Source organism: Solea senegalensis, linkage group LG13 (genome assembly GCF_019176455.1).
Source record: "Solea senegalensis isolate Sse05_10M linkage group LG13, IFAPA_SoseM_1, whole genome shotgun sequence".
In the NCBI taxonomy this organism is placed as follows: domain Eukaryota; kingdom Metazoa; phylum Chordata; class Actinopteri; order Pleuronectiformes; family Soleidae; genus Solea; species Solea senegalensis.
This window is the reverse complement of record NC_058033.1, coordinates 1,103,134-1,130,998: the sequence shown is the minus strand read 5'-3', so window position 1 is coordinate 1,130,998 and position 27,865 is coordinate 1,103,134. Positions and strand designations below refer to the sequence as shown.

Below are 27,865 nucleotides of genomic sequence, written 5' to 3'. Positions count from 1 at the left end.
CCACATCTGGAGCTGTAGTTGTTTATATCAGGTTATCTGGGTCAGTCCACATGGGTCATTGGGCACACATTTTTGCACCCCAGAGTTTTCCCTGTCTTTTCTATTGACTTTTTGATTTAAATTGACTATGTTTTTCTAAATTGTTTTAGATGATTCCTATCGTCTTCTTCATGTGAGACTGGTGGACCCTCATTGGACGGGTCGCCACTACTAAAAAGACAAGACAGACAAAGACACGACCGGTGAGCGACATCTTTATTTAATTTAATTCTTTTCATTTGAACTGCGTCTTTGGTTTTCCTAAATACTTTGATGCAGCATTTATGTCAAACTTTTTTTTACCGGGAGAAACAAATACTCCCAAAAACATTTATTGCTAAGGTGATGGCCTGTTTTTCTCTCTGGCTTCAAATCCACTTTGGTGCACATGTCAAATTATACAAAAACTTCAGGTTTCTCATATCAACAACATCAACAAATAAACAAGGGAAATACAGAAACTACTCTTACAGGAACTAATAAATCCAGCAGACAAACTGTACAATAATATAACATCAAACACGTGGTGAGAAAATACAACGTTAGTTCAGACTTTTGTGGACTTGTGGGAATGTCGTAATACCATAACATATAAAAGTTCTTGTGGCATTTTTACAGTATACAAATATTGAATGGACAGATAAAATATTTCTCTATCAAAACAAGAGGGGGTTTGTCATCAGAGATTTAAAGTTAATCGTTGACAGATCGTCGCAATAAGGAAATTAAAAAACAACAAGATGGAAACAAAATCACAAAAAAACTATTTAAAAATAACAATTACAAAACACGTCGAACAAATATTTATTTATATGAAAAAATGGGGAAGTATCAATGATATGTAATGTCTCATCATACTGTATGAGCCTTTTCTATGGCTGGACGAGAGCATGTTCGTAGCTGCGGACTGTGACGTGTGTGTGTGTGTGTGTGTGTGATGGATACTTTAGACAGACGTGACACACACGCAGTGGTTACCGAGATCTGCGACGGTAACACTTGTACGAGCCGACGGTGTTCACACAGCGAGCGCTCTTGCAGGGACTGATGCGAGCTACTGATTCTGCACACTCATCGATGTCTGGAAAACATGGAACACAGACATTCATCAGCTTTTATACGCACGACCATTTCCCATAATCGATTCAATGTGTTGTTTGGTCCATAAAATGTCAAAAAAAATTGTCCTCAAATAACTACCATTATCATCTGTTTATTTGACCAACTTGTATTTCTGTTTGACGTGTTGTATCTGCATTTATTTGTGTTTACATGTGACCGAGATAAACTAAGTAAATAAACTAACAAAGAAGTCATAATTAGTAATAGTAGTAGTAGGCAGAGCCAGCTCTAGGGCTAGGGCACCATCTACTGGAGGGACTACCACAAAGGAAACAATAAATAAATAAAAATAAATACTGTATATATTTAATCACATAATATATGAATAGTTAAGACAGAAAAATAATAAAGTTAATAAAAATAAGAATATTTTTTGCAAATGTTACTTCACTAGTAATAGTACAGTCATAGTGATTAATATAGTAATCAAAATTCCGTCCGTGCATGTAATGCTGACACAATTCCTAATAATATAAAAGCATGCTATTGAAGAAGTACAAACCGATGCAGCGGGTGCGTGAGTGGTCCAGCCTAAAGCCTTTGTTACATTCACACATGGTGCCCAGGTAGGAGCGGACACAGCGGCCATTTGCACAGCTACATTCATCTGAATCCTCCTCTGAGCTGTCGCCTGGTGAAGACGTGGCACACAGAGGAAAAAGGTGAATCAGGGTTTGGGTTCGTGCTAAACGTCTGGCATACACACAGTGTGACTGTGGATTTGCTGCAAAAGTTGGTTTGTGGCTCTACCCGGGTTGTAGTTGAAGACCGGCAGGAAGTCCTGCTCGCCGTCCGACTCCGTCTCCAGGTGCATCTCACACAGGCGACTGAACATCTCTGAGAGAGGAACAAACACGTGTTTTTAGTTCATACATTTACGTTACAAAGTTGTATGTTCTCCCCGTGTGTACTCCGATTCTTTTATGGTACCATGACACTACCTGGTATCAAACATGTCTTGTTTTTCATGAGTTCATCATGTGATAAAGATCTGATCATTTTTTTTATGGACCAAACGATGAATTGATTAATGGAGAAAATAATCGTCAGATTAATCGATTGTGAAAAGAATCGTTAGTTGCAGCTCTAATGAATACTAATATAGTGTGCAATGCAATATTTGTAAAAGAGATAATCCTTAATGAAAATAATTTATCACTTGTTTGCAATTGTTCTTTTTGCTCTGAAAATAATTTGTTTATTTGTTTAATCTAAATCAACTGCGTTGAGTGTAAAAATGCCAAAGCTGAACAATAAAAACTCAGGATTTGTAATGTACAGTCATTTTCTTTTAAGTGAAGTGATAAGTGAAGGTATCGAAAATTGTTGACTGATACCCGGCCCTACCCGTGTGTGTGTGTGTGTGTTGCCTTAATCCCAGATCATGCAGATTTGGGAATAAGGCAAATTGGACACTCTAAATTGACCGTAGGTGTGAGTGTGGATGTTTGGTTGTCTCTATGTGTCCCTGTGATGGACTGGAGACCTGTCCAGGGTGTACCCTGACCTTTGCCCTATGTCGGCTGGGATTGGCATCAGCACCCCCCTGCGACCCTCATGTGGAGGATAAAGCGGTAGAAGATGGATGGAAGCAGAGTCGACAGTGAGTGTGTTCACCTGAGTTTCTGGATGGACATGTGTTACACTCAGGCCCCCACCCGCGACCGTAGTGACAGCAGCACTCCGAGTAGGTCACCACCATGCCCTTCGTTGGCTCGCTGCAGATCAAACCCTCGTCCACTCGCAGGAAACACACGTCCTTGTGGGCTGCAGTTCGATCTGAGTTCAAAGATTGGACACAAACAAACACACATGTTAACTGTGGTTGAACAATTAAAGGTTAAATGTTATATGAGTAAAACTAATATTAGGCAACACTGCGGAGAAAGTCCATGAAAATAGAACGTGTGTGTGTCACTTCAGATGAATATAGCATGTGAAATATCTACATTTACAACATTTCAATACACTTACACACTATTCGAGGACATATTCAAAGGTTTATTTGTCACATGCACTAGTACAAGTACACACCTGTGCAAAGAAACACATACAATAATCTACTATAAGTGTGACACATAGATGTTATGAGGAGAGGCATTTAGTCTGTGATGTTATATGATGTTTAAGCTTGTAAACTCTAAGCATGCAGCTGCCAAAGTGCAGATGTTATTTCCGCCCCCCCATAAAATAATGCTATTAGCACCCATAACACTTTCTGGCTTGTTGTAAATAACAGATATCATAAAATAACTTAATCCACCATACGCCATGGTGACCTAGAGATAAATAAATAATGGCTGGAAGAAATTCTGTCAATTAATTTGGCCCAAAAAAACATTTGCAGACCATTGTTGGGAAAATCATATATATATCTAAAAATACAGCATCAAAATATAATTTGAACAATGCTGTCATCCTTTCAAATGCCATAGTATAATCTCTGCGCAGTGTATGTGGAGAGAGTCGCAATGATCAGAGGTGACAGAGGTGAAATTCTGTTGCCTGTTTTCATAACAAAGGAATAACATGTGCTCATTTAATCTGGGCAGATTTAGAGCTCAGCTGTCAAGTCGAAGATTATAATAGCGGATACCGGAAATACCATTCTATATTTATAATATTACTTCTAATAACACATTAGTACTAAACTGTGAATGAAATATCAGTAGTAGGGCTGCAATTGACAATTATTTTCGATTGTTTCACTGATTTTGTCGATTAAGTGTTTAGTGGTTTTTAATCCAAAGATATTCAGGTCTATTTGTAAAAGGGGAGAGAGAAAGAATTGCAGCCCTTATCACTAGTGAGCCATTCTCCGTTTGGTGATCCTTCAAATGTCGTTTCTGTCTTTTTCTAACGTGGACAAAAATGGAGACCAAAAACATGCAGAAAGAAAATGCTGAAATCACATTTCTTGACACTGAACATACCCTGAAGTTAAATGTGTACATTCGATGTCTCTGTAAAGTGGGTAAGAGGGAATGTGACATAACAAAGCCCGTACAGGCTGGATGGGACAGAGATTGGGAGGAATTAGCAAGAGCAACATGAGTGGCAGATGTCGAAAAACGCCAAAACTAATTTGAATGAATCAGGCTCAGGCGAGCTGATGCTGATGCTGATGCTGATTTTTTTGTTTGTTTTACCCACCGTCATAGACGCACTGTTTCAGCGCTGCACTGAAGGTGAGGGGAGGGTCGCAAAAACAGTGAAAGGAGCCGGGCGTGTTCTCACACCTCCCATTCTTACAGTACGAGGGGTCCTGGCACTCATTCACATCTGCAAAGGGCACCACAGACACTGGTTACAGTATGAACATCTGCTTGGGGCCAGCTCTTATTGACAGGTGGTGGACACAGTAACAAAAGCATCTGCGCTATTTGACTCAATTCAATACAATAGTCGTGAAATAAACACTCTCTTTTGTGACGACGGCGCTCACTTTTATCCCTGTGGTCATTGTCGAGACGCCAATCTCAACAAAACCAAACCCTTTTAAGCATCCGATGCAGCATTTATTGCATTAATATTGTATTGGCTTGGGTAATACTACACAGTGGCTTTTGTTTTTGTGTCCGTCACCTTCAAATGCCATTTGCTTTCTCTTTAGGCTTCTACCATACATGCTGCAATGGTATTTAGAAAGGGAACTTGAGTCATGCGTTGTACAGTTGGTCTCCATCGAACATGCAACCACACTGTGCTCCATGCAAAAGAAGGCGGCAGAGTACAACAGGAAGCTTGGCTGCAGCAACACATCAACACAGGAATTTGTATCTGTCAAGATGTTTGCAGGCAGTTTGCAGAGAAAATGAATGATTACATGAAACAGACTCTTGGATGAGGGATATATATATATATCTGTATCTGTAAGGGGCAGTGGATGTATCGATACAGGACGTTGACATTAGCTGTTGTCTTATTCTGTCGTTCTTGGTTTGGTTTAATAAACATTTAATTAGGTTTCTAACTCCTCTATGTGATTCCAAATCAAGTCAGAAGTCTGGACTATAAATCACATTCAATCATGGAGAGTTTCATGGCAGAAACCGAATAAACTACTTGTCTGAGTGTATAAACACATCAAAATAAAAGTCATTTGGTTTATATATGTACTTTAGGCAAAGGTCGTGTTGCACCACCATGTTTCTCCAACAGCCAGAATAGACAAATGTTTAAAATTTAAAATGAAAAGCTGATTTATTATAAACCCAAGGCAAAAAACAGCAAAGAAGAAGATGGAGATGGAGGAAACAGCACAGAGAGTGTTTACATCCTTTTCTGGTAGGGGAAGGACAACGTGTTGCACAGTCTCACCATTAGATGTCACTAATTCTTACACACTGGACCTGTAAACCTGTCAGTCATCCACCTTTGTGTAGAGCATTTTCTTACTTTACTCAAAGTGACAGTTTAACCATCAAAGCCTGCGCCAAAATGAAACCCCTCAGTTGGTTTTCAAGCCATTTATCCATTTCTTGGTTACCCTGACGACAGGAAGACCACAAGCATCCATCATTTGTATTCTAAACTCACTTCATTCCAAAGAATGATGCCAAATTAACAAAACACACTTTAGTGAAGAGGCACTGGCTCCGACAGCGACCACCACCACTACTCTACCCTTCCAACATCATATCCGGCCAAAAGAAACTTGACCTCATGGATTCAATAAAGGACGGTAGAGAATTTGTACAAGTCATCCGTCGTCCACCAGGAGCAACACAGCTGTGCTGCAGGCATTTTTCTGCGCTCTCAATCTGTAGGGATTACAGACTAGTCACAGACTAGTCCTGAGTCATGAGTGTCCCACACAGTCGCCTAAAGCGTTACGTTATCACATCACTCATGTCACAATAAGCCCCGTACGTTATTTTAAAACAAGGGAACCACTGTCAACCACATACACAGTAATGTCATGTATAGCTCTGTGTTGCATGAGTAATTCAAGCAGCAATGACAGAATGCAATAAAAAAGCAATTAGAGCTCCTACCTAATGATTTATAATTCATAATACATAATGTAAGCCTTTAAAATGTACCCAGTCTGAAGGTGGAAAGTGGGAAAAGCATGAATTTATGCCTATTAAAAGATAAAATGCTTATGAGGGGATAAAACCCCCAACATATTAAGTGAAACATAAATGATCTGAATTCTCAACCTGGATTTCCTCTGTATAGTTTTTATTATCATTTGATTTATTGCTTTATTAACTGTGTGAGGTTTGTGTGGTGACATGTCCAGTGTGTACCCCGTCTTGTCAGCTGGGATCGGCACCATGTGTGATTTCACATAATGCTAGCTCTTCCAACGTTATAAATAATAAAAATAATAATAAAAAATAATTGATTTGTTATATGCATCCTTCCTGTCAAGCAAAACTATCAGACCTGCCTCAGGAAGAGTTTGTGGTATGGATTCACTTCTGAAACGTTTCTAAAACGCTTCTTTGGCGTTTTCCGTCATATTCTAACCTGTTTGCAGTCGTCTCATTTGACTGGTGCAGTTTCATCAGTCTTGGCATGAAACAAATGAATTATGCGTGAAACAAACAAACAAACACCAGCAAGAGAGTTTGTGTGCAATGGTTTGAATGTTTTTACTGTGCACTCCCATTTTGCCAAAAGAATGTGCAGTTTTCTCCACTTTTGGGCCACCGCTAATACTGTTGCTTCTTTTTGTGGGACTTTTCCAGGAAAACCCGCTGTTACTGAACACGACCTTGCTGTTGCTCTTCATAATCCCCAACACTGCGAGGGCTCTGCACTCACCAGCCTGTTCCTCGGGAGTCACGCAGCTGTTCCGGTCAATGGCCAGCGTCCAGGGCGGGGAGCAGATGCAGTAGTGTGACCCCGGCGTGTTCACACATTGGCCATTCTTACAGTTGGCCGGGTCATCACACTCGTTCACATCTGCGCAACCAAAGGGTCAAGCCAGTGTTTACAATCATCTCTCCATCGGCCCGGAACAAATGAGTGGAAGATACGAGTTATCTCACCTGCGACTGTCGCAATCACACACATCTTCTTGCTGGAGTCGGGAATCCACGGGTGCTTACAGACGCAGTAGAAGGAGCCTTCAGTGTTGACGCACTGACCGTTTTTGCACAGAGACTCGTCGTGGCACTCGTTCACGTCTGAGGGAGCAGATCAAATCTGGTTCCAACTCAAAGTGATGCGATAAAAAACCTCCGAAGTGTCATTCTATGCCGCGCATGCACTCACTTACCGATGCACTCGAGAAGGTTGCCGTCATAATAGAAGCCCTGCTGACAGTAACACTCGTACAGCGGCAGCGTGTTCTCACAATGGCCCTTCTTGCAGATCTCTTCACCAAACAAAGAACACTCATCGATGTCTACAGACAAAGAAGAAAGCACGTGTCACATCCCATACTGTTGTCTCATCCACATTTCAGTTCATGTGGTCACCCATAATACATGACACGTACCATGGTAGGTGGGCAGGCTGTACTGGTGTCCCTCTTCATAATAGAGACCTTTGCCGTTTGGACACAGGAAGTTATACTCCGCTGCGTAAAGACGAATAAATAAAACAGACAAACAGTGAATGACATACATATGTGTGTTAGAACACTCTGCGACCCCTTGTATGACATGAAAGGTCAAATGTACCTGACTTGAAGACCGGACAGGGGTAGATCTCACAGTGATCTCCCCATCCCACGCCGATGGAGCAGCAGCACTCCTGCTTGGTGACGTTGGTGGCCAGGACGCTGTCGCAGAACACGGTGTCGTCGAGGTTCAGGTAGCACTCCTTCTTCTCCTCCGTCAGCACTCGAACCGCTGCAGACGGGAGGATGAGAAGCAGTAGTAAACAGTGAGTAGAAACATCCCACCCCTAAAAAACAGATCCACACGGATGAATGTGGGTCAACAGTAAAGCAGTGTCACCGTCACAGCTCTTTTTGTCCTCCGAGGGGACGTAACCGTGATTGCAGACACACACATACGAGCCCGGTCTGTTCTCACATGAGCCGTACGGCTGGCAGAGACTTCTGTTTGCGGCACATTCGTCTATGTCTGAAAGGGAGGATCAACAGGTCACAACTGTTACACATACAGATACTTCAGTTTTACTGTATACATACAGTATATATACATGTATACTGACCTTGGCACCGCTTGCCTCTGATCAGCATGTAGCCTTCCTGGCACACGCAGTGATAGGAGCCCATTTTGTTGATGCATCGGCCCCTCTGACAGTTTGCTGGCCTCTCGCACTCGTTGATATCTGTGACGGTAAAAGGCGATGAGAACATTTACTACGTTTCTTCATATGCAGCGAGCTCTTTGCACATGGGAGGGTGTCGCGTGAGTCATGCCTTCGCAGTGGCTGCCTTCCTGTGTGCGCTTGTATCCTGAGGAACACAGGCACTGGAAGGAGCCTTCTGTATTGATGCAGTTGCCGTTGGCGCACAGCCGGACGTCCTCACACTCGTTGATATCTGTGAGAGAGACAGAGCAACGTCATCGTCACTTCATGAAGGTAACGGTGACCTGTGTGAAAGGCTGGAGAGGTCAGGTCAGCACGACTTACCGCCGCACGCTTTGCTGTCGGCAGACGGCAGGAAGCCCTCGGTGCACAGACAGCGGTACGTACCAGGGAGATTCTCGCAGTGGCCATTAGGACAGATGCCAGGCTTCTGACACTCATTTATGTCTGTTGACATGCAATGACACATTTATTGCAATATGTATTTTGGACTTGAATTTTCACATGATACTGGGAGGGTCAAAAATGGATTAGCCAAATAAAGTCATACCAGCAAAAGCATATTTTTAGATTGACCTAATAAACTATTTTACTATTTTTGCTCCTGGTAAATACGGGTGTGAGTCACTGTGATGGTGTTTGACCTAATAAAGCTTTCGCAGGGTAATGATGACAGTGTTGAACTCACCATAGCATTTGCCGGAGCGAGCCTCATAACCAGGCAAGCAAGGAACACACACGTACGAGCCTGGCGTGTTCTCACACTGCTCTTTGGGACAAGTCTTGGGGTTAAAACACTCGTTTATGTCTGGATTGAAGGAGAGAAGGTTTTACATCGCGTGTCATTTTAAACTTAATAATCCATAACGTGAAAGACGTCAAAGTGTTTGTACCTTCGCAGGCCCGATGATGGTGTGACTTGCTCCTAAACCCGGCATGACATTCACATGTATAAGAACCGGGCAGGTTCACACACTGGCCTCCAACGCCACAGATGTCCGGCTTCGAGCACTCATTCATGTCTGCGACGGACAGGAGAATGTCAGGATCGAAGTAACTGCTACAAAGAATCCTGGAGTGAACTTGGCTATTATAACGTACCAATGCACTTGAGCCTCCCACCGTGCACCATGGGCTTGTAACCATCGTGACAGTAGCACTTGTAGCTTCCTTCTATATTGTCACAGCGGCCACGGCCATGCCCACACGGCTCTGTCTCACATTCATTATCATCTGGACAACAAAGGACAAGACTGAGCTACAGTAACGATGAAAATGCTGGGACTGGAATAAATGGCTCTAGATACTACATGAATTAAAGATGTCTTTATAAGACACGCTATAGTTACTTAGGTTTTCTTCAACCAGATAAAATATAACGTCAAACTTCCAAATGACTGTTCCTGTGGAGCGGCGTGATACGCATGCATGAGAAACTCCACCCGGGGAAGTTTCTCGTTCCACATTCGTCGCCGTCTCTACCATCGTCTCTTACCCTCACAGAAGTTCCTCTGCGGGTTGAGATGGTAGCCGGCGTGACAGTGACAGACGCGACCGTTGGGGGTGCTCTCACACTCGCCGCGGCCACAGATGTTCACGCTTAGCTTACATTCGTCTGTCTCTGGATCAAAGGGGGAAACACAGTGGACCAGGATCATTCATATATCTATCTATATATCTATATATATATATAGATATATAAGATAGATAGAAACAAAGCTGATAACAAGCATGCCATAGTGAAGTGCTTCTATCTTAGGCCATGTTCACCTGACTTTATTAAATCAGAGGAAAATGACTATTGGATTTTCATTCACGAACTCTCCAATAATCATAAAATAAACACACAAGACCAGAATCAGACAAACAAAATGCAGTGATGCTTTCCTCCGTGACTGGTTTGTGGTTCATGGAATGAGGCAAGTGTCACATAAGCCGTCAGGTTAAGGCAACACTTGCTTCTATACAACACAGCAGGGTGTGAACATGGTCTTCAGGTTGGTTCATGCTTCACGGTTGAATGCACGTGACATCCAAACTGTGTGGAAGCGTCACCATTTCATATCACTGCCGTTATCTCGTCTGTGTGTAAAGTCACTTTTATAAAGGAAATCCATTATTGTTAGATTCAGCTGACAGGGGAAAGTCAACACGTCATTTGTGAGGGGTGGACCATCTTCTCTTATAGAGGAATGTGGAGAGCATGAAGCATGAAGCAACTCTCTGCGAAAGGTAATAGAGAATAAGGAGGAGTCAATCGAGAGGTTTGCAGGACACTCACGCAACACTTTAGTCTGTGTTTCGAAGGGGTCATTGCCTGGGGTCAGTCGGATCATTGTCGGAGGAGGGGGTTTAACAACTGTGGATCCGACAGAAGACAGATGAAGTGGACAGACTTTAGATTTATTATTTATGTCTTCACATTTCTCTACACTAGAATAAAGGTCGGCTTTGCAGCAAACAGTAGGAAGGCAACGTTCACCCTCATTGTGACCGCTGAAGTAGCAAATACGTGAATACTTGAGTGACTCAAAACGGAGATGTGCTTACCAGGCACACGAGGACTGCTGGTGTGGGTAGACGTCTGCACAGGACTCTCCTGTTTGACAGAGTTCATTTAATACCTACAATCAACCGGCTGTTGTCATTGTTTTAAAGATAGGAACGATGTCTTACCGGCCGCATTGTCTCTGGAGGGAAAAGAGATAAAAGAATATGATTAACTGTGCAATTACATGAATATGTTACATATGTTGACTACTCACCGTCCTTATCAGGCTTGCGAGGGAAGATGAAGGGAGGGATCGCCACTGTCTCTCTAATGTTCTGGTACGAGTAGCCTTTCCCAGCTGGACAGATTTTCCTGAAGGCCACTGAGCAGCGCATGGAGGAAAAAGAGAGGGATTCTAATCACTGCATCACCAAATGTTACGCAGTGGTTAAAATGATGGGATGTTTCAGTATTAGTGTCGTATTAATGTAAGTATCACATAAGAGTGCTCCTCTCAGACTCACCTGTGCCCACCTCAGGACAGCTTTCACAGTTCCGACCCCAGGCTTTGCCCACCGTGCAGCAGCACGTCTCCTGGGTGATGTAGCCCAGCGGGCGTGTGCAGTCACTGTTGTCGAGGAAGCACTGCTCCATGGGAGGCTCTGACACACGAGAAGAAGAAGAAGAAGAAGAAGAAGAAGAAGAAGAAGAAGAAGAAGAAGAAGAAGAAGAAGAAGAATCCCCTTTTTTGGAAACTGAAATTGGCGAGAACCAGGAACAACAAGGGGGACGTCTCACTCACTCACCGATACATCGATGTCTGTCCAGCACCAAACCCGCTTTGCAGGAACACTTGAAGCTGCCCAGTGTGTTCAGACAGTCTCCATTCTGACAGACACCCTGTATGGAGCACTCGTTGATATCTTCAAGGTCACGAGTTTGGGTGTAAAAGTTACAATGAGTACACCTTTTTCATTCATCACATACAGAAGTAGCTGTACTTTTATAGAAAGTGAATAACTGTGCTGTTGGCGTTGATTTGTCCTTGTTATGAGCTGTTATGAGTCCACGTTACCTTGACAATGAGTGCTGTTGAATCTTTTATAGCCTTGTGGACAGGTAGAGCCATATTCTTCCACAATGGTCTGCTTGACAGATGCGTCTGAGAGAGGAGAAGACATGGGAGACACAAGAGAGAACCCTTAGAGTCCATAGAGAAAATCAGCCCTTTTATCTCGCAGGGACCGAGGAGCAACCGAGCTTCTTCTGCCACGTTTGGTAAGTTTTTGTCTCTTAGGTGAATCCAAACAAATCATTTTAAATGAGTCGTAATAAAATAACACCTTTGACGTCACAAATAGAGGCCTCCTGTGTGCCTTTTTTCTCTATGGACTTTGGTGTAAACAAACTTCTTTTTCAGTGGCAAACAGGTTTTTTTGCAATATCATGGACTTTTTATATTTAAGCAATATTATATTAAAACTTTTTTTTTTAAATGACTGATTTTATTTAATGAGGCCAAGGGTCGAGTGTAGTTTGTGTCCGAGCAGAGAACAAAAGTGTTTGAAGAGGTTTGAGCTCATAACAACACGTGACTCTTCCACTGTGAAGACGATCACATTTTCCATAAGGGGGTCAAAGTTGTGAGGCAGTTTTATTGGCGAGTTACCCACACAAACGTTTGCCACTTTGATGAATGGATATGAACATAAGAACCCAGGCAGCGCTCTGGGCATGCAGCCAGTGATCTAAAGACTAACCAGACACACAGTATCAAGTTTTTTTATTTCTGTCAAAGGACGCATTGTCTGAGTCAGAACCGAGAGGCAGAATAATAGAGTGGAAAAAGACATAGTAGCCAACATTTTCTTGAAATTCAATCTTCAGCACTGGGCAGGCCCATAGGAACATGCTTAAATAGGGGCTTATTTTCCACATTCTCTTTTTGTGTCTCACTGTCTCGGTGTAATTCTCATAATTTCTTCCGTTTCTTTTTCTCTCCCCCCACCCAACGTTTGATCCGCTCCCTTATCCTCACCTAACCACACATTCAAACACATTTTTATAGAGGTATGAGGTGATTGTTTTGGTTCGCTTTCATCTCGGGGCGTAATTTCACGAGGTGAATTGCCAGGAATGCGTCGCAGTTTTCTGCTCAACAAACAATAATTTGTTCCCAAGGATGCACAAGATGTAGCTGAATTAAAACAAATTTATATTTATATCCGGTGTAAACACTGGATACGAGTAAACAACCAGTGCAGAACATCGACAAAGCAGGAATAATGAATAGTGGTCATTGAGGAACACTAATCCCACTGGTCAAAAAACCCAGTGGGAGTGTGTTTTATCAGCATTCCCTGCGAGCTCAGATGACTCTCTAATGCTCGCAGGTGTTTATCAGCTTTGGCTCCAATTGGAACGCAAGACTGGGGAAGAAATGCACTAGTTTCTTCTTCCTCTGCTTCAGTTTTTGGCGTGATTTTACAACCTGGGACATCACGTGTGCTTTATGTCATCCTTAAATAATCGAATTGAATACATTTTATTTATTTATGCTTCGTTTCCCGGTCCCACTTCACACACGGGCGACGTAGGGATGAAAAACCATCTCAGGTTATACCTGCTCATATTGGCGTGAAAGAAACTTAACTAACTTGGTAGTTTGGGGCACTGGTAACACTTGTTCTGTCCCCACGAATTGCCCACACTGCCGCAGCAATCTTCCTGGTTAGTCAGAACAGGAAGTGGCGTGCTGTTGCACTAAAGAAAGATGAGAGAGAGAGAGACATAAATGTGAAGAGTATAATAAATGAAGTGTCAGGTGTCAGGAGGCATGAACCTGAACTCACGGCTTGTTTGGGCGTCGTCTCCTGGAAGCAGCGGCCCTTTGGTTTGTGCCTCGAAGGGATCAGACGTGGGCCGGTCTTGTGAGGAGGCTTGACCTCTGACGGGTCCAGAGAATGGAGGACTAAAGATGTGTCCGACGTGCGGTGGAAATGCACATTAATCTGCACTGAATGCACAGAACAGGGTAGGAATCAGACAAATGTCACATCCAATAAGGAGTTACTGAGGCAAAAGTTTAGGTACCTTCGGATGAGTGATGCCCTGATTGTGGCAAAGGTAAGGTGAAAACTGAGTGTGTTTGTGGCAGCTGCGGACGCCCCATGCCTGCTTGCTCCGTTAGTTTCTGGCCATCTGGCTTCAAAGACACAGGGTAGACGGGCTGTTTGTTGCCTCGCGCCGCCTGAGCATGTTGTATGTGATGGAGTGGAAACTGGCAGAGGCGACCGGTGAAGCCAGGCGGGCATAGGCAGTGCTTGCTCGAGCTGCAGACGCCTCCGTTCATACATGTCAGAGGACACACAACTATGAAGACAGGGGGAAAGAGAGAGAGAGAGAGAGAGGGCAGACACAGGAGGAGGGAAAACTTCAGTAAAACAAGCACAGATCAATTTATCTGACTGGATACTGAGGCTCACTTCCACTTTATTGTGCCAGATATGAAATCACAACCTTGAATATCAATATAATGTTTCATTTGATTTTCTTTTATATTTTTATTATGACATATATGCAGATTCATTTACGACACTTAAATAAATAAATAAATAAATAAATAAATAAATAAATAAATAAATAAATAAATAAATAAAGGTCTAATATGCAGCCCACATCCTGGTCACATGAGAGTGGTGACACCTCTCTTTAAAAGCATGATAGAAACAGATTCTGCAGTATACAGGGGTAAACAGACAAAAGTTTGTGGCATGAACAGGGAGATATAACATTTTAACTCTATACTGCACCACTGCAAGCGTCCCACCATCACGACGCGATTACAGGTCCCTCCAGCCAGACGGCGCGAGTGTGTGAGCAGAAAATAAGGTGAAGTCACTGATCTCTTTGACAGCTTCAGTCCAACATATGGGAAAGATTTGGAAATCTATGGGAAAGGCTGCTGGCTGGAGACACGGTCGTAGCATTTACAGTATACTCACTGCAGGTTTATTAGGTCGCCCCATTGTGTTTATTTTAAGTCCAGTTAGTGTTGAAATACCCACAATAGAACAATCAAAGGAAAAAGGGAGCAATAGAGCAAGACAGAGAGACAGACAGAGAGAGAGACAGAGAGAGAGACAGAGCAGGGGTGTGTGGAAACTTTGCAAGCGTCTTCGAGAGTTGTTGTTGTTTTTACAAACAACTTATTTGACTTTAATTTGTTCACTACAAACATGTACCATTAAAATGGTCAATTAGTCGGAAGTAATTGTGATACCTAATTAGTCTCATTAATTCCAATTCCAAGTCTTTCTTGGCGGAGACAGGTTGCCAGGCAACCATGGCCAATGACCAGAGCCAAACAATTGAAAGTAATAGACTATATAATAGACAATAAAGACGTTGGTTACAGCCTGAAGCCTAAAGACACCTTACACCTTATCCGTAACCTGCCAAACATAAGGTTTTACAGCCTTTTTATGTTGATCATCTCTCCCACATTAACTACGAATCATCTGTTAGAATCCAGTTCTACAGTTTACACCGTCCAAACACCATCCATCGAACTGTATTTGTTCCATAATGGGTTGTTTTCTACGATAATGGAGAGGAGAGGAGAGGAGAGGAGAGGAGAGGAGAGAGAGAGGAGAGGAGAGGAGAGAGGAGAAGAGAGGAGAAGAGAGGAGAGGAGAGGAGAGGAGAGGAGGCCTCTTTCTTCTGCTGAGCCAAGTGAGCACACATGGAAGTAATTAGGTGCGGACTGCCAAGTAGTCTGGGCTGTGGCGTAATTAGGGGACTAGATCACTTTAAACGCAGCAGGAACATCCCCATTTAGTGAAAATAAATGAAAGAACTTTAATTAAAAAGCCAAAAGGCACAACATGTAACGTGGGCTATAGGTGCAGCGACGACACCAAAGTCTTCTTCTTTGTCTGACATATACAGTCAGAGAGTTTCTAGTGTTTTTATCTCAACGCTGGATTTAGAAAGAGAGGAAACTGGGAAAGATGTGGGGGTAGAAAATTGGAATCGCAGACGCAGAAAGGCAGGAAAAAAAAAAAAAAGCCTCTTTCCAAATGTGATTACACAATCTAAACCCACAGAGAGTGGAGAGATGATGCAGGGAAAGTCTGGGCTGAGGCCTCGTCTGGCTGGGGAGGCCGGGTGCACTGACGCAGCCCCGTCTGGGTCAATGCCACGATAATGAAACACACAAACACAAAGAAAGAGCGAGGGGATCATGTTACACTCTGAGGGTAACGTTTCCTGGACAGAGGCCGAGGCCAGAGGTCATCTTGTCATGTGACGGAAGCCCAGGGTGATGCCATCGAATGACTGGCGCCAAGTACAGTCCTGACACGGTTCGTCCTCTGTCCAAGAACGTCCATAAAGGGGGTTTGGCACAAGATATGTGCAGGTGTTGTCTAGACCCCAATTATTTACATTCATTATTCAGTGATTTCTGTTGAAACAATCGCTGTGGTTAAGCGGTCACAAAACATGAGAGCACATGTTGCTTATTTTCCCCCCACATTTACACTGTATATCACATGGAGCGAGTTTCGTATTTAAGGTAACATGAGGTCATTACACTTGGAAAAACAGTGCATTTAAGGTCCATAAAAAGCTCCTGTATAGGTTATAGGGCAAATGAAATAAATCAAATCAAAATAAAGAATAAGTGTGTAGTTTGCTGGTATGTGGAACATGTCTGGCACTGACAGCACGTCTGTTGGGAAATACGCCGCAGAACATCTGTTAGTTATACATGTATCAGCCTCGTGTAGCATGATTTACAACGCCTCTAATTAGATTAACAATACGAAATCAAACGTCACATTTTACACATGTAGCAGGCAACAGCCGGCAAAGCTCTAGTCCAGCATCAATATAACGTTGTCATGATAGTGTTCATTTTTATAGTTGGAGTTATCCCGGATAATCAAAACCAGGTTAAGGGATACGTGCAGGACAGAGAATGAACTTTCTTTCCTAAGTAGAAAAACACATTCCCCCCCCACAACTTAACATTCCCTTAAACAGATTAAGGGTGAAATGCTTCATTTTAACTGCAGTGGTGGGGAATCCAGACCATAACACTGACTGACTGCAGAAAGTTAAATTTAGCCTTTTACAGGGACATTTTTCTGGGTGTGGATCCCCACACGGTATCTGACTTAAAGGAAAAGTTCTGCAGCGATATCGTCAGTATATCGGCTTATATCGTTCTTCTGCACCAAAGTCCATAGACAAATAAACTGCTTTTAAGCTCAAGCTTGTTGGGTAAGTTTGTGGCACCAAGGTAATCCCAAACTCAGGATTTCAAACATCAAAGATGTCTTTGGTGGTTCAGAGAGTCACACAAACAAAAACACATCTGCCATGTACATTAGAGCCCATGTCATATTACTGGCAATGCATAGGCTAATGTCTTCTGCAGATCCTGTAGAGTACGTGACGTGGTGTCATCGTCTGTGTATGTGACAGATATTAACTGAAGGAGCTTTAATTGCTCCTGTTGTTTCCCTTTAAATGGTCACTTCAGGATTCATTAGGAGATTTTCTGCTCTAAAATCCGAGTCTCACAGGCAGCCAGGCTTCGAAACACATTCCAGAGACTCGAGGTGGCATGTTATTAAAAATCAAAAGCTTAGACCTTAGAGTTATTCACAGACTGTGAGGCATGAACATGAATGATGGGAGGTGTGACTTTCCACACGGCTTAGTTTTAAATAAAACAGAGGGATGAACAGGAACTATTTCGATCTTTCCAAAACTGGACTCATTCACTGTAAACTGCTTTTACATTAAACGTATAGCCACAGTTTTTCCACATGGCTTCAGTTAAGCTGAGAAAACATTCAGTCAGAGTTTTTTTTTTCTCCTCGTCTTTGAGAGCTAATTTAATATTGAACTCGCGTTCAGCTTGCAGGCCTGCTCCAAGACAATCAGGAAACATATCATTTTCCCATGCAGCGCTCACTCCAAGTAGAGGAGCAAATTGAACTGAATGAAAAGACAGACAGAACAGATCCCTTCACAACATGAGCTGGAAAACAAAAAGGTATCTGGGAAATGGAGGGAATAACGCAGTATGACGACGTAGAGGAATTATTGTCATTCCCAGACATTATTTTTTCCTTTTAGGAAAAACATACTACACATTCCCCAACAGCTAAATAAGTGATATAAGAGCGAGCGAGAGAAAGAAAGAGTTGCCCTTTGACTGCCCTGTTTCTGTTTCCACCCACCCACTCACTCCTGTCTGTCTGGAGATGACGCATCATCAGCCCCTCCCTCCACCGCGTGCGTCCAGCGGCGGCTGCTGCACCCTCCCTGTGCAAAAACAACAAATTACAGTCCTACAAACCACAGTTGAAACGCTACCACGTCTCACCGAGCTACCATCTCCCATCACACACATGACACAATAGACCGTTCTGTCCCTTTCTTCACACACACACACTCACTTTCAGACTCCCTGAATCTTTGAGTCACTTTCACGATGATACAGGGCTGCTCTTAAACAGCCCACCCAGACGTCGAGTCGTGTTTTGACTTGTAAAACACACACAGAAGTGTATGAGAAAGAGGAGGAAACGATCAAAAAGGTATATTTTGTGGTTACAGTGAAGGTGACGCGGCATCAAACCCTCTCAATGTAGTGAAATCACTGACTCAGTAGAGCTTCGTCTCCAGCTTCACATATTGGACAGATAAGAGAACGTAATCTTTATAGTGTTAAACAAAATGGGTGAATGAGATACATATGGGGGAAATCAAAACAATAAGCAGTGCTCTGAATGACCCTTTCACGTCACAGACTACCGAACCACGTATATGTCTTTCCATCCAGGTTATTCTGTGCAAAGTGAAGAGAATAACATCTCACATGCTCTCACACACACACACACACAGCACAGCCGCTCTGACTTCACTGCATCTAACTGTGAGCTGCAGTGCAACTCCCGCTCAAGAGAGAACAAACCTGGCCCAACCCGAACCACAGGCGCTCTGTTTTTGTCATCTGAAGACGCTCGGTCAAACTGAAAAGTTTGGACATCATTTTTGAATATTTTCAGTCAAGTATGGAAAGAATAACTGGCATCAGATCTCATTTATCTGTAAGCAAGAATAAACACGAGGTTGCAACAGTGGAACAAACGCCACTACAAACCCACTCTTCCACTGTGGAATGGCCACGCTGGTATGACGTGCTTACTTTTACCATCGGGTCCAAAGCAGGAAACCACATGCCCAAAAACGCCCACCATCGACTGGCACTGTGAAACCACACACCACACCAAGTGAGAAAGAGCTGCGTATGAAGTGGGTCGGACTCCTGCAGCTGAGCCAGACACTGGGAGTAAATGACATAATCACTGTCTTTTGAAAAGACAAACCTGTGTGCACGCATTCCTCCTCCCCCCCCTGCAGATCTCTCTGTGCTCCATCACCCCCCCCCGACACTGAGCAGCGTTGACTATCCAAACAACAGCGCGGGCCTTCTCCAGCGTCCACCACTGTCGCTGAAGGCGCTCATTACCAGAGTCAGAGTCAGCCGAAAACAACCGTTTGTTGACCGTACAGACGCCGGACGTTGACGAAGTGCAGAAGCCGGCGTCAGAAAGATCAGGGAGGTTTGCAATTATCCAAAATCTAAATCAAACTCTGCCTTGCACAACGTTTTTACATCTCATGGAAATATGCAGAGCACTTTGAAAAGTACTTGGGTGGGCAGGGATCCAGTATTACCCTGTCACTCCCCTCTGGCAGAGATGTTTATGGAGAGGGAGCCAGAGAGTCAGACAGGATCTTGGCATAAATATGGATGATGTCATATAATGATTGTCTAAAAGCCTCAGCTATAGGAAGTGAAGGGCAGGCACGTAGAGGAGTGCTGACAGCGCTCTGCTGAGATTATGTCAGGTACAGGAGAGTGGAGCAGGTAAGGGAGTGTCGGTTGCATATTCTCAGGCCACAGCGGCCGGCAGCGCTGGCAGAGGTCGTGTTATTCTGTTTACCCGGGTTAATCACTACAGCTACAGGGTCCTGCGTGGGTGCGGGTGCAGTCCCCTGTGCTCGCATTCCTCCGAGCAGCTTTAAATAACTGCTGTTTCTCCCCCCTCGCTAAGCAAATGGGAGGAGAGTGTTAAAGATGGCAAAGGAGGCTGTTTGTTTGAGCTGAACTCAGCAATCTGTGCTCTCAGAGCACCACACACACACACACACACACGCTTCCCTTATGGTGATAAACAATATACTGATTACAAGCTTCATTTACATGATGCTGTTTCCTTTAAATGAAGTGCTGGTATGGAGGAGTCAGTAGTAATATTTATTTTTGTGCATTAATGCAAACATAACTTATGGATAATATATTCAACTTCTGCTAATAAATAATAAAAGTTGTATAGTGCAGCATGTGATGTATAGGATTTTGTATTTTTATCTCTGATATCCAATCGGACCAATCCTGAGTATCCTACTTATAACCCTAACAACAATGTTCTTTTTGGAGTTGTTTACTATTTATTTAGTAGTTGTTTACTTTATTATGCTCTTCATACAGAACTAACAGCGTCCCACATGTGAAGGTAGACCCGAGCGTCCACAAATATTACTGTAAATCCCATCCTTGACAGGGAGTTGAAGACACAGGATGCACCAACATCAAGTCGCATTCTCCACAAATACGTTGCAGCTGAAGGTGCATGAGGTGAGCGACACAGGTGCTGCGCCCCAACCTTAGCTCAGACCTCAGTGTGGCAGGTGTTTGATTTTCTCATATTCTATGAAGTTTGGCACCAGAGGAACAAGAGTGTGTGTGTGTGTGTGGGTAGGTAAGAGCAGAGGGCTCTGAAAGGTAAAATAAACTTCCCTCCTAAATAGAGAGAAAGCAGAACCTTCTCCATCTATATTTGACTAACTTGTCTTTATTTTCAGGCTCCCATGGACCTCTGACCCATGCCAAGGGAAATCCAAAACAAACCACAGGACTACTACTGCCACTTTACTCTAAATACAGAACACCATAGGAAATCCTGAAATAGCCATTTGCACTTCTCATGGTGCCCATTTTAGGCAAGTCAATGTGAGACTGCGATATGATATGAAGACCGTATCCTTTCCAACATGAGGTCCTGCGCTTTTTATGTATTCCAGAAAAAGATGAGAATCGAGAGTGGACACGACGTCTGGAGACAAGATGCTGCACTTAACACTCACGAACACTGCGACACGTGCGAACGTTAAAGCTTCAACTTCTTATTATGATTATGATTATGAAAACAAGTGCCAAATACGCCTCGCATGATATTGTCTGGACCACCGTCACAAACTCGATTTACGGCACAAAGAAACCGTTATTCCATGACCAAAAAAAAAACAAAAAAAAAACGACAGAGAATAGAATTTATTCAGTGACGGTGTATTTTGGGGAGTGCAGCAGGGTTGTGTTTCACCCGTTACACAACGCTTGCTCTGAAGAAAAGTACCATTGTTAGGACATCTCCTCTGTCTTTACACAAGTGGCCAAACAATAGTATATTCCAACACAAACTGCCAGGATAAGCGAGTTCAACAGTAATACTGAACTGAGGGTCAGTTTATGAAGTCGTCAAAGATCTGTTTGTTTGTTGTGCTCGTTTAATCAGACATCTTACCGAGGTTTAGGCATGTATTGTAAATGTTGGTGCATACGCAGAATACCAAGTCCGAATCCAGTCTGACTAAGCGTATACAGTACATGGAGGAGTAATCGGACTAGAGCTGAAACAATGAATCGATTATTAATCAATTATTAAATTAATCGACAACAATTTTGACAATGGATTAATCGGTTCGAAGCTTTTTTCATGATTAAACCAAGATTTGCGATTGTTTCCGCTTCTTAAATGTGAATATTCTCTTCATTTCTTCGCTCTGGATAACAAAGGAATCATTTAAAGCGTCATTTTGGTTTGTGGACAAAACAAGACATTTGAGATCATCATCTTTTCCAACACAAAAGTGACAGCACGTCCAGGAAAGACATGACATTGCTGTAACATTTCACTATTTCAACCATTCTCTCTCCCGATTCTTTCTGAGTGATGTCATAAACAATACAAGATGTACATGCCCCTGCATCCACCCAGAGTCTGATGATGACTCACACTGGCACATTACGTTTCAACTGTGTTCTGCCTGCCAGTATCTCTGGTAGGATTTCAAGTTTCCATGCTTTCATCACTTCTGTGTGAACGGAGAAATGCTGATGTGGATTTGCTGGAAACATACGAGTAATGCGAGCGTGTCGTCGTTTAAATACAGTCGGTGAAGTGTTGATAGCGTTTCTTAATCTGCTAAATATGTGGTGTGACATGTGTCGCACGGAACACGTGTTGGATAATGATTACAGATAGGCTGCTGTGATGTGTTGTGTCCACCTTACACACGCGCTCACTAACTGCTACTTAGTTAACCATAATAGATAGATAGATAACAGATAGACGATAACCGCCGACTGTCTGTCTGACAATGAGTTCAGCGTTGCAGCTCAGTGGAAGCCCCGTCAAAGAGGGCATGACGTACACATCTGCCTGTCATCCAGGTGATTTGTCCTCATGTAGAGAAGACTGAAAGGATCTGATCTGATCGTCTGTCTGTCTCTCTCCGTCTCATAATCACACGCTTCTCACATCAGACGGGTCATAATTTACATTTATGGATAATTGTATTGATGAATTTATTTTCCCCATCTGTAACGACTGGAACAGTTGAATGTCTCGATGGTTTTTCATCCCCGTGGTTGTATTATGAATGGATGACACACATGGGGCATACTGATGTCTGTTTTGGGGGGCTTCCCAGCCCCAAACACACCACACTTGCATCTCTGTTACCTGTGTAGCATGAGCCTGCACCACAGACATATTTAGCACACCAGCTTCATTTGTGTCACGTTTGTTAAATCCCAGCCAACGACGTCCTCATCTTAGAGCGATAAAGTGAGTTCACGTCCGTCCCTTTGAATTGCCCTCGGTATTACTTGCACTTACATCTGCTCTCTTTTGGAACTTCCCCTTCTCCTTCTTCCCCAGCAACTCAAACTATGTATGCACACAAAAGTGAAACCGTATCCTGTGTGGGAAATGAATGCAGTTTGCCAAATTTCATGGCAATCCATCCAACAGACGTGGAGATATTTATCTCCGGACCAAAAACAACAACTCCGTCCTCTTACGCCATTAATGCTTCATAGCAAACCACCCAAATATCATTGTAAATGGAATGCTTTGAGTTTGTGAAGGATTTAGGTGAGATACATGCGTCTCTGTACGTTAACCCTGTGGTAGGCTGCCAACTTAAAGTGACTTATCCCTTTTATCTCACTTAGTCACACTTAAGCCTGCCCAGAGAGGGTTTCAATTCATTTTCAGAAACTTTCGCTCTCTGTAATTTGTATAGTCATGCCCATAAAAATGATCTTCATCTACTGGCAGGAACCCCAGTTTACAATTTAAAAGCTTCTTCTTCTTCTTCTTCTTTTTGTCCACAAAACACCAGCCAAATTACAACTGTGAAAATGAAGCACACAAATTCCCCAAATCTTCAGGAGAAGGATTTGTGCTGAGGAAACGGATTTGGACGGGGTCGGGTTTGTGCTGACGTTAGACTCCCTTCTACATGTCGCTGCTACAGTTTTAACACGCAAGAGAGACATTTCCACTTGTCCACAGCACATTCCAGGACTGACACCGAACATCACACGTCTCAGACACTCGGAACCGTGATATCCAGGACGCAGACTGTGAAGCATTCCCGGAATTGAAATGGTCTCCTTTAAAGCTATAAAACCCAAAACAGCACAAGGAAACTGAGGAAGACGGAGACCTGGTGGACCCAGGCCAACTCTTGGACACTCACAGTACTGCCACTGTGCTACAAGAGCGATTCACTTGACCTCACATGAATCAGCCTGCTTACTTTCACATGGGCATACCAAAGAAAACAGCTGGCGAGGCGAACATCTGTGTCATAAACTCCTCCACACAGTGTGCTTACCGTAAGACGCACCACAGCCACGCAAATTAGAGTGAGTACCTTGCATACGACTTATTCTTAGCAGCGTGTGCGCTGGCAGACACACATGAAGCTAAAGAATATAGTGAAGAGAAGAGAAGCTGAAGCTCACTCTTGCCTTATTATAGTATGTCATGCTCTACAGTGAGCAGGTTAGAGGAAAACGGAGCAGTGAGAGTTGGTTCTGGGCCAGAGACCGATGCAGACCGATGCAGACCGCCAGACTCCTGATTTCACCACAGCTGATCTGATACGGCACATAAAGGCTCCACTCACCAGACTCAACCAGACCCTAGAGCAGAGGGGGGAAAGTATAGCGCTGACGAGTACATTTATTTGCCATGTAATGAGCCATGCCTCACCATTTAAAGGGTAAACCCACCTCACCTCATCTTAACCACCTATTTATTCATAGCCACCTGACATGAGTCGAGATAAACTCCTGCTTGAAAGAGATCAAAAAATAATAAAAATGATACATAACAGTTGCTGATTTGCTTGTTAATCAAGCAGAGGAGGCTACACTTTATATTTATGACGGTTTAAACAACAGTGATACAAAGGATGCCGACTCGTCTGCTGTACTCAAATGCTGTGAATAATGTCTATTTTATTTTTAATCAATTGCACGTTAGTGATCTGACACTTACTAGTTACTTTGAAAGACAATCGTGAAACGTGTTTAGTAGTCTTTAGTTACTCGTCAAGGCATAGAGCCATGGAAAATAATCTAAATCAAAAGAAAAGTTATTATTATTAGCAACAGACCAGATTTAATCTTCCAAACAAGTAATTTGAGCTCCACAGATTTACAACTCCACTGAAAAACAATTACTGTCTGTTCTGTTTCGGCTGATTCATGTACATGTACAACTTATAATAGTGATTCACTTCATTCATGATTGTGATAATACTATATTCTGAAATTGTAACCCGTATAGAACGGAAAAAGGATTATCTCATGTAACAGAAACAGAAACATTTGAATTATATGACCGACTTTTAACATATTAAAGTAAAAAAAAACAAGAATCTTAAAAAGATTGTGGCACGAACACAACTCCTGATTCGGGTTTGATCCAATACAGTTTAGATTTGACAGTTCTTCGAGTCTGACTTTCAAGATCATTGTTTTCACTCATGTCGCAGGGCCACAAATATCAGATATATATCCAATCTAAACCACATACTGTTGACCAAATAAGTCTGATTTGAAAATCAGAATTCACACTAAGACCACACAGCCTTGAAATGATCAGATCTGAATCACATCCAGGCCTGGAAACAGGATAAAGTGACTGGGGCTTTAAAAAACAATGTGAGAGGGGGGGCTACCTTTACATAACATTTAAATTGATTTCACTTTAAAATGTAAAGTGCACATGAATTGGAAGATAGACGTATCACAGCACTAAATATCGTTCTGTATTTATAAATGACTTTCAGTTGACATTAGCAGAGGGACCCTCATAAAAACAGCTCCCGTTTCATGAAAGCACGGCCCTGCATTCATTTAGTCGTTCTTAATAGTCTCACAAAGATGCAGACACGTCCGTGCCACTGGGCCCAGTCATATCAATGGAAATATTCAGATATGAGTCACTACAGCCTGGCAATGTGAGCGTCGTCCAAGACTGTTCTGAATCCAAGTGTCCTGGAATAACTGAAAATATGAAGGCTCCCCCCTGTGGCACAACATTTAAAAAAAGCTAGTGAGCTAGCAGGACATGAACAAGTTTTCCCTTTCACAAATATCCTGGTAATAAATACTTGTGATTAGACCTGTGAGAAAATACTGACGCAGTAAAAATATCACAGTAATTCAAAGCAAGATACTGCATTGATTATTTGAAACGCTGTATATTTTATAATATATAAGGTTATGGGGATTTATATCACATTCTTGTCGATTAATCACAGTGAGCAATAACATTGTGTATCGTTTTTGGAGACATTGGAAAATTTGAGGGGGGAAAAAGATCACCTTACTATAATGATTTATAAATATCACAATAATAATTTGTATGGTATACTTGCCGATACACAGCTCCATGGTGATCGATAATATTGTGATAATATCATTTATGTTATTGACAGTTTCTCTTAAACTGGACAGTTTTGAGAGGGAAAAACCACTTTGCTTAAAATGTTTGAATGCATCACTACTACAATGTAACAAACACCGGGATCCTGTCAGCTTCATTTTTAACCGCGGTGAGCGATAATATCGCGTACCGTCCCCATCGTTACTCACCGACCCTGAAGCCGTCTCCGGTGAGCGTGTCTGCGCCCTGTCCGTTCTCAGCGATCAGTGTCGTGTTGTTGCCCTGCTCGCATGTATTCCGACAGTGGCCCTTGTGGCAGATCCGCCTGCAGATGAAAGGAGCGATCACCACCTTGAAGCGCTCCCGCGTGGAGGAGCGCTCCACGCAGCGCACCAGCCTGTGGACGCTCAAGCAGATGACGAGCAGATGGAGGCTCAGAGAGGGCATCATCCTGGCATCCTTCACTGCCCTCCACACAGACGCGGACGCATTCAACCACAAGCCGAGGACTTCAGCTCCAGCCCAAACGCGCCTGCTTTCTTTGGCTGATTTTCTGACGTCTCATACGGTGTCGAGGGGCAAGCGCGTCCTCCCTCCTGTTTTCTCTCCAGAAAACAGAGTTACTTTTCTCGCGTACCTAAGTGATCCGTCACTAAAACCGAACCGTTTGGCATATTTGGGAGTTTTCTCCTCCTTGCTTGTTTTCTTTGCTGTTGTTTGAGAAGAAAAAACAAAACTTTTCCTCTTTGCTTTTGTGCTTCTTTATCCTTTATTCCTTCCCCGTTCCTTTGGAGAGTTGCACGGAGTGCGTATGCTGGTTTGGGAAGGAAAGAAAGAAAGAAGGGAGGAGAGGGAGGAGAGGAGGAGTGAGCCAACCCTCTCTGCAAAACCCTGGCAGCGGGCCAGTCAGGCGGTGCAGGAGCAACAAGGAGCCTTGTTGGTTATTTCTCCTAACATCCCCACCTCCCTTCTCCTCTGCTGCCCCCACACACACACACAGTAACATATTACTGTGCTTGATGACACTTTTATCCACTCTCATAACAATACACGTTAACACATTAAAAGACAGTAAAACAAGAAAAAGAATAGAAAGTATGGAGCCTAAGTATAAACATGTGAGCTGTGTTAGGGTCTAAGAGAGAGAATAACACTTCTGCACCCACTGTGGCTTGTGTTGTGTTTACAGCCTCAAGGCCGACACACACACACACACACACTGTGGTGGAGGCGCCAACTGAAGCGCTGCTCATTCTCTTTGTAAGGGTGTGTAAATCAAACGCAGAGACTCACTCACTGCTCTTTACACGTTATGTGCAGTGGCGTGCAAAGACATTTGGAAGGGCGGGGGGGCAAAAAATGAAAAGGTTCACCTACTGTGGGGTAGACACCACTAATATGTCCACAGTGCGACCCGACCATGACGCGGATATTCAGGATATGAAGTTGCAAGAGCATCTTACAGGACACTGCATCACTTTTCTGCACTACAAAAAAGGCACTCCTTTAGAAACAATACATTTTTAAGTCATATTTTCCTTTGCTTCAAATGTATGGCAGCCATTGGGGCACTTCCTCCTGTTTTTAACCACTCTAAAGGGGCACTTTAGTTCGCAGCTATAGCTGAGATGTGTTTATCCCGCAGAAGAACAGAAAGTGAAGACAGTGGCTAAACCAGCACTGCCGTTAAACTGACACCATACGGGTGAAAATGTCACTTATATCTACATATTACAACCAGATATGTCAAGTGTAAAAAACCTGACATATAGTCAGAGATAACAATGAAATAAAGCTATAGAAAAGAAACCTCCTCCTCCTCCTCCCTTGCTGTGCCTGTAGTTTGGGCCGTTGTCCT

The 27,865-nt window shown here is 43.1% G+C and overlaps 1 protein-coding gene across 4 annotated transcripts; it reads right to left on the bottom strand.

The window, feature by feature from the left end:
- Nucleotides 1-238: 238 nt before the first annotated feature.
- Nucleotides 239-26,847, bottom strand: ltbp3 (latent transforming growth factor beta binding protein 3). Of its 4 annotated transcripts, XM_044042632.1 has the most exons (29): nucleotides 26,217-26,847; nucleotides 13,985-14,263; nucleotides 13,744-13,907; nucleotides 13,549-13,654; nucleotides 11,967-12,053; nucleotides 11,698-11,814; nucleotides 11,416-11,553; nucleotides 11,166-11,273; nucleotides 11,077-11,090; nucleotides 10,951-10,999; nucleotides 10,682-10,759; nucleotides 9,896-10,021; nucleotides 9,502-9,633; nucleotides 9,294-9,422; nucleotides 9,089-9,208; nucleotides 8,725-8,847; nucleotides 8,510-8,632; nucleotides 8,299-8,418; nucleotides 8,079-8,207; nucleotides 7,800-7,970; nucleotides 7,616-7,696; nucleotides 7,394-7,522; nucleotides 7,164-7,301; nucleotides 6,937-7,077; nucleotides 4,315-4,443; nucleotides 2,779-2,940; nucleotides 1,912-1,998; nucleotides 1,664-1,792; nucleotides 239-1,120 (listed from the first exon to the last, which is right to left on the bottom strand). In XM_044042632.1, exons 1-29 carry the CDS (start codon nucleotides 26,455-26,457, stop codon nucleotides 1,014-1,016), a joined length of 3,657 nt encoding a protein of 1,218 aa, XP_043898567.1. In that variant the 5' UTR covers nucleotides 26,458-26,847; the 3' UTR covers nucleotides 239-1,013. The 4 variants fall into 4 exon arrangements, with proteins under 4 accessions (XP_043898567.1, XP_043898570.1, XP_043898569.1 ...); XM_044042635.1 differs by lacking the exon at nucleotides 4,315-4,443; XM_044042634.1 differs by lacking the exon at nucleotides 9,896-10,021.
- Between the last annotated feature and the right edge of the window lie 1,018 nt (nucleotides 26,848-27,865).

Excerpts from the sequence above, each read along its gene's own strand:
- ltbp3 (XM_044042632.1), bottom strand. The coding sequence starts at position 26,457 with ATGATGCCCTCTCTGAGCCTCCATCTGCTCGTCATCTGCTTGAGCGTC. Across the intron at positions 11,554-11,697 it reads GGACAGACATCGATGTATCG|AGCCTCCCATGGAGCAGTGC; the intron begins GTGAGTGAGTGA and ends CTCGTGTGTCAG. Across the intron at positions 7,523-7,615 it reads CAGCCTGCCCACCTACCATG|ACATCGATGAGTGTTCTTTG; the intron begins GTACGTGTCATG and ends CTTTGTCTGTAG.